General features: G+C 45.0%; 1 protein-coding gene across 1 annotated transcript in view; it reads left to right on the top strand.

The window, feature by feature from the left end:
• The window catches only part of COL4A1 (collagen, type IV, alpha 1), a 48,182-nt gene extending 36,203 nt beyond the window's left edge, over window positions 1-11,979 (top strand). Inside the window, exons 42-50 of the mRNA XM_009084153.1 lie at window positions 335-468; window positions 3,923-3,995; window positions 4,635-4,706; window positions 6,069-6,197; window positions 7,560-7,658; window positions 7,807-8,019; window positions 9,479-9,656; window positions 10,565-10,679; window positions 11,803-11,979. Of these exons, the coding sequence (XP_009082401.1) occupies window positions 335-468; window positions 3,923-3,995; window positions 4,635-4,706; window positions 6,069-6,197; window positions 7,560-7,658; window positions 7,807-8,019; window positions 9,479-9,656; window positions 10,565-10,679; window positions 11,803-11,979 (1,190 nt within the window). The remainder of the gene's footprint in view (window positions 1-334; window positions 469-3,922; window positions 3,996-4,634; window positions 4,707-6,068; window positions 6,198-7,559; window positions 7,659-7,806; window positions 8,020-9,478; window positions 9,657-10,564; window positions 10,680-11,802) is intronic.
• The last annotated feature ends 1,223 nt before the right edge of the window (window positions 11,980-13,202 follow it).

Here is a 13,202-nt window from a genome sequence, read left to right as displayed (position 1 = left end):
GTGTTAATGTGTTTGGTCTTGCCATGGCGGTGGCTTCTGTGCTGGGCATGAAGGAGGAGAGTGGAGCACAGCTGCAATGTATCTTTGGCATATTTTTGCTCTGCATATATAGGAAACTCTCCATAATTTTCCATCAGCCACAGGCTGAGAAATGATGGGATGAGGAGTAATACGGACCTACCTGCAATAGATTCTCCTACTTACTTTCCTGAAACTTTGTTACAAAGCTATTTTGGTTCTGTCCATCTGTAGATTGGCTCAGTTTGTTCTGCGTCAGCTGCTGCTCTGATCAAATTTTGCCACTAAATTCTCTCTTCTTGTGTTCCTTTTTCAGGTTTGCCAGGTCCAGTGGGGCCACCAGGACTCCCAGGCCTGAAAGGAGCCAAAGGAGAGCAGGGGAGCAGTGGCTGGCCAGGGGTTCCTGGGGGCCCAGGAGTCAAAGGTGATCCAGGTTTCCAGGGACAGCCAGTAAGTGACTTTCAGTGCACTCCAGATTTGCTGAAAGCTGATTCTTGTAATTAATGGATATATTAATCATAGAGTTTCTTGCTCAAAATAATGATACTTTCTGCTCAAAGTGCCTTTGGACTCGATGATGATGATGGAAAGTCAGTTTGAAAGTGTTTCAGTTCTTCCCTTGGCCAAGCTCCCAAGCAATAACCCCAGTGAGCTAATGAACATAGGAGAAATGTGCAGATAGTGAGTGGCAACATACAACACCCAAAATATACTTTACAGTGCTTTACCAGTCCAGGATGGTGCAGCACAGCCATAAATCTTGCAAGTGCATTAGCAGTGAATTTTAAAGGTTGCATGTTTTGCAGAAAATTGCCTTCTGCAGATACCTGAACTGTTTGCTTTTGTCCTGGAACCTCTCACATGACGTGCACTGCCAGTGCTGCCAGGGGGGAAATATAGCTGCTGGTTTAGAAATGCAAACAGGCTCTGCTATTAATACATTGTTGTCATGGTGTTTTTCATTTTCCATGGCCTAAAATAGTCCCTAAAATAGGGAGAATGAAGTAGAGTAGGACAGTCACCCAGATATCATAGTATGTTATCATAGTATGTTAAAGGGGTTGGAATGGACCTTAGAGATCACCCAGCCCCAACCCCCTGCCCTGGGCAGGGATACCTCCCACCACACCAGGTTGCTCAAGGCTTCAGCCAGCCTGGCTCTGAACACTGCCAGGGTTGGGGCAGCCACAGCCTCCCTGGGCAACCTGTGCCAGTGTCTCACCACCCTCACAGGGATAACCTTTTTCCTAAGATCTAACCTAAATTTTCGCTTCTACACTTTGTCCCCCGTTGCCCCTTATCCTGTCCCTGCAGCTCCTAACACAGAGTCCCTCTGCAGCTTCCCTGGAGCCCCTTCAGCTCCTGGAAGGTGCTCTGAGGTCCCCACACGACCTTCTCTTCTCCAGGCACAGGTGGGAGAGCTTCCAAGCTGCCAGTAGCTCTAGCTACTCTTTTAGAGTGTCTGCTGCCTATTTCCACACTGAAACACAGGCTCTGTCTCTTAATTTTTCATTTCCTCTTTCCTACTCCACTGGGAGCTGGGGTTGTTTAACCTGGAGATGAGGAGGCTCAGGGGAGACTTTATTACTCTCTCCAACTACCTGCAGGAAGGTTGTAGCAAGGTGGGGGTTGGTCTCTTCTCCTGTGTGACAAGTGACAGGATGAGAAGAAATGGCCTCAAGTTAGGCCAGGGGAAGTGTAGATTGGATGTGAGGAGAAATGTTTTCCCTGTGAGGCTGTTCAGGCACTGGGATATTGCCCAGGGAGGTGGTGGAGTCACCATCCCTGGAGGTTTTTAAGAGGTGTCTGGATCTGACACTGGAGGATCTGGTTTAGGGTTTAAGGGGTTGCACCTGTGACAGGTTAATGGTTTGATTTGATGATCTTGAGGTCTCTTCCAGCCTTGGTGATTCTATGATTCTACAATTTCCCTAGTTTTAGAATTTTCAGTACTTATGCAGAGAGCTACATTTCTATATCCTAGGAAAGGGTAAAGCTGGTTGATATTCCAGTCTGAGACTGTTTTCTTATCTAGAATGGGAGATGCCCAAAGATTCTGATTCCATTCCTTCCATCAGGAGAAAATGCTTTGCTATCCCTGAGTCACAGCGCATAGCAGAGTTGTTAACTTGCTGTGAAATGCTGCAGTGAGAGTGATTTCTATATTAAACTTCCCTGCTGATCCATACTAAGATGAGATTCTGTGTCTCCATGCCCTGATGTGAGAGGCTCCTGCCCTAATTGCAGCTCTGGTGCTTAAACAGGTCTCCAGGTACATGGCAACCTATCTCAGCAGGGAGACTTTGGTACAGCTTGGGTGGCACAGCCTGTCCAAAAATCCTGTCCAAAACAAGGGGATGCAGAGATCAGACTGCAAAATACAAATCCTATGGGATCTTTTCTGTTCCTTTTAATGTTGCAAGGGGAGGAGGAACATTTCCATCATCTTCACAGTTGGAACTAGTTTGGAGTTTATTTTAACAGATCCCCAAAAAATGTTTGCCAAGCTATATCTGGCAGGGCAAAAAGAAGATTAAGAAATGCATCCTGTTGGGGAAAAAGTATTGTGTAGGAAAACTTCCAATGAGCTCCTCTTGTAAATCCATTTCACAATGATAACCTAAAATAAATTGATAAACCTCCTCTGTTAATGTGGTTGACTCGTGAGTGTCTTCTGGATGAGTCTTAGCCCTCCTTTTTGTGCTGCATTAGTTCACACGTTGTGATACAGAGACATTTCTCTAAATAACCCTCTGTCCTGGGACCATGTGGCAGGAGGAAAACAGGGAACCTTGCTTCATTGATCCCTCCTTTAGCACTGCTGGGGGTAACTTTGGTTTGCCTTTGGAAGTCTCACAGGTGATGTCCATTTTTGAACTAGTCATCTCTTCTCCCTTCATAGTCAGTGGTAAGAATTAGACATTTGTAGGAGCCACTTCCCACTTCAGTATAAACACGAAACTTGCACCAAATCAAACCTGACTCCTGTGTGAATCAAACCTGACTCCTGTGTGTGTCTATCCACGTGTGATGAGATGAATCTGCTACTGGGATTTTTTTTCACTGAGTATTCAACTCTCATCTCCACCCTCTGATTGGTAGGCTACTTGGCAAAGGGATTTTCTTCCTTTCCTCCACCTGTGTTCCACATTTTGTTATACAGTGGATTATCATTGCTGCATCTCTCCAGCCAGGGCAGAGCTCTAAACTAAACTCACAAGCTTTGTGCAGATGATCTGTGAGACACAAGAGGAGAAAAGGAACTTGGCAGTCATTTGAAAGACTATTTGACTATTTGAAGGACTATTTGCAGTGTCTCTTGAAATACAGGCTTGGTTTTCCTTGAAGTGAGACTACAATGAACTTGTTGCCACAAGTTTCAGGGGAACAGTTTGGAGTGGTGAAGACAGGAGGAGGAGTTCCCATTGTGTTTGCACTGGTTTAAGTCCTTGGGTATTTTAGCCCTGATGAACAGTAAAAATCAGAGGATTATAAATTTTTGAGCACATCCAATTTCATTCCACTTGAGAATGTAGAAGTTTTCAGGTTTGCTGTGGTCTAGAATTACCCCATTTAATTATCTAAGTAGCAACCACTTGCTGGGACTGCACTGAGATGTTGGTTGAGGTTTGTGCTTCCTGAGGTTTTTCATAGCAGTATGGTCTATAGTTGAGAACCTTCTCACTAGCTGCACTGCCAGTGGGACCTTATCCTCATCTGGTATCTTTGTAAGGCAAAGGAGAAGCTTCTCATCTATTCATGGGAGAGAATAACCACTCCCTAAAACGAATGGTTTTCCTCTCATTTTGTATTTTTTTCATAGGCTTCCAAAAATAAGCAACCTATGTGAGAGTCATGTCATGATAGTGTAGGATAACTATACTTCTCCTTTTCTTTCATGCAGGGTACTCCTGGTTTACCAGGAGGAACTGGTCCAAAGGGTGATCTGGGACCTCCAGGACCTTCAGGTGTTCCAGGTGAGAAGAAAAGTTACCATCCTCCTAAAGAGTATGCAAAAATATCTCTTTCATATATTTCCTCTCTCAAAAGAGATACTCAAAGAATTTGACTGTTACAAATTCCTGGAGCAAGACCTCAGGAGCTGCATGGAAAAGCAAACAGGAATACTGAGATTTTTCTCACAGTTCTTTGCCTTTTGCCTGTTCTTGCTTTGCAGATTTTAAATGTGCACTTCCTTGAAAAGGTGGATGTAAAATCACTTGTTAGATATTAACAGTTCCTTCAAGACATTCTTGACAACTGAAGAGGCAAATGTTGTAGCTACACCTGAGGGAACATGGGCTGAAAGTGTCTCCCTTGTGGACTCTATTGCTGCTGCTGTCTCCATCACACACCTGAAAACACCATGTGCATAAAAATTGCTGCTATTAATATAAAAACCATAATGCTTTTAATTTAGAGAACAAAATCAGTAACTACAGAGAGTTTTTTGTTTCAGGCATCATTTCTGTGGTGGCTTAGTGCAGTTGTTTGTGTCGTGTTCTTGCAAAAAGTTAACAAGTACTTGTGCAAAAAAAGAATGTTATTATTCTGCACATATCCTTCCAAATCAAGGGACTACTGAATTTTCACATACCCATTTCCTTTGGCTGCAGGTCCCAAAGGAACTCCTGGCTTCCCAGGCCTGAAGGGTGAGCGAGGTGACCAGGGTCTTCCTGGTTCTAAAGGTATGATATAAAGACTTGGGATTTTTAACCAGATGTTATTGTTAAAGTGGCTATTTGTGCCTAACTAATGGATAACTCCTTCCTTCTTTTATTCCATGTGAAAAGGTAGTATATGGAACCAGATATCATGGTATCAGCATCTGAATGGTCAGATTAGCTTTGTGTATAGAGTGGCACTGGGCAGAGAATGAGTATGTTTATCTGCTGCTTTGAGAAACATATGTTGAGGTATTCTCATTACTAGAATCTTCAAACAATCCCCTAGAACCACAGAATCTTAGAATGATTTGTGTTGGAAGGGACCTTCGAGTCTCATCTAGTTCCAACCCTCCTGCCATGAGCAGGGACACCTTTCACCAGCCCAGGTTGCTCAGAGCCCCATCCAACCTGGCCTTGAGCACATGTAACTTCTCTGAACAACCTGTTCCAGTGCCTTACCACCCTCACAGTGAAATAATTTCCTCCTTAAGTCCAATCTAAATTTCCACTCTTTCTGTTTCAAATTGCTGCCCCTTGTCCTGTCACTCCAGGCCATAGTAAAACAATCCCTCTCAGTCTTTCTTATAAGCCCCTTTTATATACTGGAAGGCTGCAATGAAGCCTTCCTAGGGCCTTCTCTTCTCCAGGTCCAGCTCACTCAGCCATTCTTCACAGGAGATCTGTTCCACCCCTCTGATCATTTTCATGCTCCTCTGGATCTGCTCGAACAGATCCATGTCATTCTTGCGTAGGGAACCCCAGAACTGCACACAGAGGCTCCAGGTGGAGTCTTAGGGATCAGGGAGGGAGGATTACCAACCTAGACTTGCTGGCCATGCTACTTTTCATGTTGCCCAGAGCAGAATTGGCTTTATGGGCTGTGAGTTGCCATTGCAGGCTCATGTCCAGTGTTTCATCCCCCTGTGACCCCAGGGCTGCTCTCAATCCCTTCATCCCACAGTCTGTCCTGATACTGGGGATTGCCCTGCCCCATGTGTAAGATCTTGCACTTGGCCTTGTTGGACTTCATGGGGTTCCCATTGGCCCATGTGGTCTGTCAAGGTCCCTCTGGATGTCATCCCTTCCCTCCAGCCTAGTGACTGCACCACTCACCTTGGTGCCATTTGCAAACCTGCTGAGGAAACCCTATGCAGCCTGAGGTCTGGACAGCAATCTCAGTCTGTGGAAGGTCTGGTTGGTTGGAGACATCAGCATAGGTAGCCTTCCATTTGGGAAGCCTTAGAGTTTAAAGTTGTGGGCAAATTTATGTCTTGTAGCTATAGGCTCTGTTCTCTGACTGAGAGGTCAAGGTAACATGGTTTTGCCACTCTTTTAATTGTCCAATGCTAAACATGTGTTGATTTGCTCTGTTACCTTTGACAGGTTTACAAGGCCCACCAGGCCCACCAGGTCCTTTTCAGCTTGTCAAAGGAGATCCTGGCTTACCTGGCCCAGTAGGACCAGTTGGTCTCAAAGGATTCCCAGGACTTCCAGGTCCCAAAGGACAACAAGGTGAAAGCTTCTAACTTGCCAGTAGAAATACATTCTAAGTAACTTAAAACTAGCCCAAGGGTAGGCTAGGCACTAGAATAGTTTTGGGATAATAATATCCAACTTTTTATAAGACTCTTCAGTTGTGTCGATGATGAAGAGGAGGGTCCTTTTTGCAGCTCATCCTTCCTAGTGATTGGTGTACAGACTCTCACTCTGCAGTCATCACGCCAGGATACAAGATCAGAATTAAGCAGAATGACTTGCAAAACTCTGCTTATCCCTCCCTAAAATGTGTTTGTTAGGGTATCTTCTGTCTTCAGTGTTGAATCCAAATTTAATTACCATGTGTCTCCATGAGAAGACAAGCATGAGGAAAACCACTTGATCCTGGGGTGAGAAGTGCTTCCTGAGGAAGCTTGTCCTGTGGCCCTAGATTTTGTCTTTTGGTCCAGACATTGCAACTGTTATAAAAAAGGTTGAACTACAAAATTGAAACACATTTAGGAATAAGAGAATGGAGCAAAGGGTAAGACAATGAAGTGCTGGCACAAGGACGTGTCCTTCAGAATGACAGGACACGGAGAGTGAGAGCGCAGAAGTGTTGAGGGAAAGATTAATTTATGATAAGATCATGGGGAGTTGCTGTGGAATATATTGAATATCTTCTTTCTAGTTAATATAATAGGTATGGAAGTTTGCTCTGGAGGGTGTGGATGCAGCTCTGCAACTGCTGTCCCTTAGGAAACAGCTATGAAATGGTCCCAGTGACTGAACACCAGCTGGGCTTGCTTATATGGATCTGTCACTGGTTGTCAGTTCAATATAGAAACACAATATTGGCTTTGAGGGATCAGGAAAAGGACAAGTGTGACTGCCTAAAGCTTCTGGTGGGTCACAGAGATGTTGCTGTGGTGCTGATGGTGTTAACTCCTTTTTCCTGAAGTCAGAGTTAGCAGTTTATGTGGGACTCAAAGCATCCCTAAAATTGAGAAAGGAAAGACACAATATATGTCTGCAAACCAGTTTGGGAAGAAGCTAAGAGGATACCAGTTTTCCCACTGTTCATGACCCTACTTTTTTTGTGGTCTGTTTTTGGCTGAGTCATATGATAAGCAGAGGGAGAAGAAATTGCTGCTTTTCATATTCCAGGTGAATACTGTTTACTTCAGGAGCACATCCTCTCTCTACTTCTCTGATCTTCTCTACCATAATCACTTTGCCTGTGGAAATCCTGCTATGTGCTCTAGATATTGAAATATAAGCACAGAGTCAGCATGGGTTTCTGCTGAGGTGTACCTGTGACATGCTGTATTAAAGACCCAGAAGTGAGAACCAACATGGAGTAATACCCAGTAATAACTATTCCTTGTTCTTTAACAGGGGTGACAGGACCTTCAGGTGTACCTGGACCACCTGGTAGTCCAGGGTTTGATGGTAGACCTGGGCAAAAAGGAGAAGTTGGTCCTTATGGTCCCCCAGGTAAGTCCATGAGTTCCTCAAAGACTTAATTCCTTCATAGCAAAACAACATCTGAGATTAGATGTGAATGTATCTGATTTCTCTTTGTTAGCTATGTAAACAGAGCACTGCTGTCTGTAGAGATAAAAGGAGGCTCTCTGTATTGTAGGGCCCAGAGGATTCCCTGGTCCACCTGGTCCTGAAGGCCTGCCTGGGACTATGGGCCCACCAGGGGCACCATCTGTTGCTCATGGCTTCCTTGTTACCAGACACAGTCAAACCACTGAAGAACCATCCTGTCCATTTGGAACAAGGCTGATTTACCATGGCTACTCCTTGCTTTATGTGCAAGGCAATGAAAGAGCACATGGCCAAGATCTGGGTAAGTAGAGACCAAAGTAGAATTCAGTTAGAAATCATCACAAACCACATGCTTCTTTCATTTGTAGAACTGTGTTAAACAATCTTGTGTAATTACTCTTGGATAGATGATGCTTTATCGTGCCTTGTAGCTTGGCACAAATAATGGTTTGGTGTATAATGGAAACAGTGTCACTTTATTTGAGAAAGTCTTTATCAAAGCCTTTGATACGGTCACCCATAGTAGCTTTGCAGTCAAGATAGTGAGATATGGATTGCCTAAGTAGATGATAAGGTGAGTGGAAAATTGGTGGGTCCATCAGCTTCAGGTGAGCAGATACACAAGTCTAAGTGGTGTTAGGTTCGTGATGACCCTCAGGAATTAGTACTGGGCCAATACTGTTTAATGAATTTGTTAATGACTTGGGTGATGAGATAGAGTGCACTCTCAGTCTGTGGGTATTGCCACATTAGGAGAAGTGGTTGGCTCCCCATTGGACACAGCTGCCATTCAGAGAAACCTGGCCAAGCTGGAGAAGAGGGCTGAAAAGAGCCGCAAGATGTTCAGTAAAGGCAAACGCAGAGGGTACACCCAAAATGAAACAACCTTGTGCAGCAGGACAGGCTGGGGAATGGCTGCTCTCTCCAGGAGCAGCAGTGCAGACTACCAGAACACTGTTTTGCAGGAGATGACCTGGGAACCCTGGTGAGCAGCACCAAACAGGAGTTAGCACTGTGTCCTTGCACAAACCATCCCATTCCCCACTGGCCACCCCACTGGGCTCTACTGACAAAAAAAGCAGATGGAAAGAAGTGACTCTTCCCCTCTGTTTGGCAACTGTGAGACCACATCTGGCCCAGGCTGGGTGTCCCAGGATGTTGATGTACCACAGTGAATAGAACAGCTAGCTGCAGAGATGGCTAGTGAGGTCTGGACAGGCTGATGGAACTGGGTTTGCTCAGCCTTAACAGGAATTTAGAGGAGGCCTTTATTGTGGTCTACAGGGAGGGTAGAGAAGATGGATTCAAACTCTTCTCAGAGGGGCTCAGTGCCAGAAGGAGCAATGGACACAAGTCTGAGACATGTTTCAGTGAAATGTGAAAGCTTTGTTACCATGCTGCTGATCCATTGGAACTGGACTATGGAGAGGGTGTTGAGTCTCTGTCTTTGGAGATACCCAGAACTCAACTGACTCTGAACACAAGCAGCCTGATCTACCTGGCAGGGGCTTAGGATAGATGACCTCTAGATGTCTGTTCCAACCTAATGTGTTCCATAGTTCTACAGGCAAGGCTGAACTATTCCTTTCCTTGTTCTGTTCCTTCCTCATGAAGCTGAAAGAAATTGCTTCCTCTGAGAGGACTGGGCCCTGCAGAGCAAGTGTCCTCTACTTTTTCAGCTGCCCTGGAGATATTTGTTTGGAGGTTGGCAATGGTTTAACAAAACTGTGTTACCAAGTAACCTCTCACTTACATTTCAGGCACAGCAGGAAGTTGTCTCCGTAAATTCAGTACCATGCCCTTCCTATTCTGCAACATCAACAACGTCTGTAACTTTGCATCCAGGAATGACTACTCCTACTGGCTCTCCACCCCAGAACCAATGCCAATGAATATGGCTCCCATCACTGGTGATAACATCAGGCCATTCATCAGCAGGTTGGATTTCAGTTCTGTGGTGTTTATAAAGTGAAGAAGCCTCTGAAAAGGGGTCAGGGTACATTATATTTCTGGAAAAAAAGCTTTTGATCTGTGTATTTTTGTTTCCTGCCTTTAAATGTAAAGTTTGATTCCTGTGATAAGATGATTACAAATGTGCATGTTTCCAGCTCAGACTTTAATCAAAAATGGACCCATCTGGGGGCAAACCCAGACAAATAGAGTAGTCTATTTGCAGTCTAAGTAAAGTGAAAAGATTGATTCTGAAACACTGTCTTACCCAAGCTCTGATGTACTTTAAAGGAGAAAAAGTTTTGCCTTTGTTCAGAATTCTTGTCCAAAACACTTCTGGTTTTTGACTAGCCACAGCTAGAAGCCTTTCAGGGCTCAGTTCCCCTTTGTTTGCAGATGGTGGCATCATTTATCACACTGCCAGGAATCTCCCATTGTTTTGGATGTTCTGGTGAACACAGCCATTGTTGTCTGAAGCAAAGGAAGCAGTTGCAAAATCAATCCTGTGTTTTTTAACAACTCCAGATTCTCAGCTAGCATAAAGAGTGGTGCAGACTAACTGTTCTGCATCGAGCCAACAGGTTCAGCCTTTGGTCCATTTTAAACTGTAAGGCCACCAGAAAAATCTGTGCTGGCATAGTAAATTCATGGCTGAGGTGTGAGCAGAAGTATGGTGAACTGCAGTTAGCTATGAATCTGACAAGGGAATCTCATGACATTGAGCACCTTTAGAAACTACAAGTTGGTTGTTTTTCTAAATGAAACTTGGTGATTTTCCTTCTGTTTTAAACATGACAATGTTTTCTGATTCAAGATTCCTCAGAGAATGTAACTCCTGACTGTAGAAGTATTAATCCTTAAGTGCCTGCAGCTCATTCATGTCTGGTTCTTCCTAGGTGTTCTGTGTGTGAAGCTCCTGCTATGGTGATAGCTGTTCACAGCCAAACGATCCAAATACCACCATGTCCCGAGGGCTGGAGCTCCCTTTGGATTGGTTACTCCTTTGTCATGGTAAGAGCACTGGGGAATACTCTAAGAGAAGCATTTCTTTCAGGTGTTTGACCTCCACTCCTGCTCTGGGAGAGTTACTATCACACTGTGTCACTGCAGGTCTTAGGGCATTAGACCTCTCCTCTTTCTGGGGACTTTTAAAAGGTTCAGGCCAGTTACTAGGTGACAACAATACAACAGCAGTTTGCTGCTCACTTTTGGAGAAAGGCACAACTGCAGTTCCACCACAGGATCCAAGGGCTGCGCAAATGAGGAAATAAGCATATTTTTCCATTGTCCTTCTACATCTGTGTTGCAGTAGCTTCCTGGAGTGGCAGCATGTCAGTGCCTGTCCTCTTCCCATTTTTAGATGGATAAGCCTTCAGTTTTCAGACAGCATTTTGGACTTCTGTTTTGAATCCAGTTTCTTCAGCTGTATCTGTACGAGTAAAATAAGTAGGGGCAAGTTGTGGCCTGGAAGAGCCACTCTGCAACCCTCCATAGTGAGTGGTGTTAGCATGGTTCCTGCCACGCTCACAGCCTGTATCAACAGCCATGTTCCCAGGAAAAGATCTGGGCATGGCCTGACAAACTGCATGGAGAAACATGCTAAGAGAGCTGTTAGCACTTGGCAGTGAGAGAGAGGCTGCTGTGGAATGGGGTCAAGCTGTTCAGATAGAAGCCACACCAGTCTGTATTCCTCCTAGGCCAAGGGCTAGCCCTGGTCTGTGGTTTGCATAGAGATAGCTGGGGCCTTTTGTGAGTCCTGAAGGATTTCTGGTGTCCTACCATCAGTCCTGAAGGATTTCTGTGCATACAGCTGCCCTGAGGTGGGTGTTGCCAATGTATTGTGCTGCTGTTAAGCAGGAGAACCCAGTGGCACCTCTAGAGCCCTTCAGACACCACACAGGGCAAGGAGAGGCATGCAAAGACATATTTGTGCTATAGATTTAGTAGGTTTGATGGCAGAAGAGGTACAGAGTTCCTCCATGACCATTACTCTTGCTGCACTGACCCTGGTTGGACAAAGCCTTGAGCAACTTGGTGCAGTGGGAGGTGTCCCTGCCCAGGGCAGGGGTTGGGGCTGGATGACCTGTAAGGTCCATTCCAACCCCTAAATTCTATGTTTCTGTGATTTCTCTAGCACACCAGTGCTGGTGCAGAGGGCTCTGGCCAGGCCCTGGCGTCCCCTGGCTCCTGCCTGGAGGAGTTCCGCAGCGCTCCCTTCATCGAATGCCATGGCCGGGGCACCTGCAACTACTACGCGAACGCTTACAGCTTCTGGCTCGCCACTATAGAGAGGAACGAGATGTTCAAGTAAGTTGGTGGTCTGTTTATCAGTGTTTTATCAGTCAAGCCTTGTCATTGAATGAGAGAAGCAGAGTTTGGATGCCATACAGGTTCAAGTGCTGTTTGTCCTCTAGCCTTGGTTAGTGTATGTAGTCAATCATCCTCATAACAGAAAGGAAATTTAATAGCTGTGTGGGAAATTAAAGAATGTGTCATCAGTTAGTGTTTACAGTGTCATTTGTACCTGGTATTTTGCTTTTCAGAATGATCTAGCAGTGTTCTCAATTCCACTGTGTGATTGTGTTCCTCGAGTGGTGACTGGGACAGGTTGACGTACTGAGGGAAATTAAGTTAGAATATCACATTCTTCATAGTGGATGTCAACATATAATAGAACCACTTGAAATTAGCACAGGTGTTGAACTGAGCTGAACAATTATTTACCTTCCTCTAATGCTAGAGGCAGCATGTTTGAATGAGATGCCTCTGGGAGTAGCAGGCTTCATTCTGGTCTACTGCACACAAGGATTTTTCAATACAGTCTAATTTGTTCTATATGATTTTATTGCTATGTTAGCACATAGATCAGTTCCCAGGTCTGCATAGCTCAGCTGATCAGCAGACATTCCTCCAGAATGCAGGCAAGCACCCTCTGCCCCACAGTCCTGGCTGCTGCTCCTGGTACCCTTCATCTCTTCACATCCTCCAGACCTGAGCCCCTCCTTAGCCTGACTCAGCTAGCATGGAGCAGGCTGTTCAGCCAGGTTTCATGTTGGTTTGTCAGAGGGTTGGCAACTGAGTAGGTACAAAACTTGAGCCCTGGGACTGATCATCACTGGGGCTGTGATGGTCTTGCCAACCAGAACACTTACTGCTGAGAACATCATCACTGGGGTGAGCACTGGCTCCCTAGGGAAGAGGAAAGCTGCTCAGAAGAAAATTCAGAGAAGTCAGCACTGCAGTTGTTTGTATTAACTGAGTCCTATCCAGAGACTTCTCAACTTCATACCCTTTTCTGGCTACAAACTCTATTTCAGACTCATAATCCCAGATGAGGGGACCTGCCCTACTATCATAATTCCCAAATACTCCTCAATGTCTTGTGAACTCATAACCTTTTTCAAAGAAAGGCACTAAATGTAAGCACACTTTGGTCTGAAAATGCTTTATTTCCGGTGGGAGACTGAAGATTTTGGTTTGGCTTTCTATATGACATCACATTTCAAAGCCAAGTGCTGGTCCTGCACTTCGGCC

Source organism: Acanthisitta chloris, unplaced genomic scaffold (assembly GCF_000695815.1).
Source record: "Acanthisitta chloris isolate BGI_N310 unplaced genomic scaffold, ASM69581v1 scaffold34351, whole genome shotgun sequence".
Lineage (NCBI taxonomy): Eukaryota > Metazoa > Chordata > Aves > Passeriformes > Acanthisittidae > Acanthisitta > Acanthisitta chloris.
The sequence above is the reverse complement of the archived record's forward strand: the minus strand, read 5'-3'. Positions and strand labels throughout refer to the sequence as shown.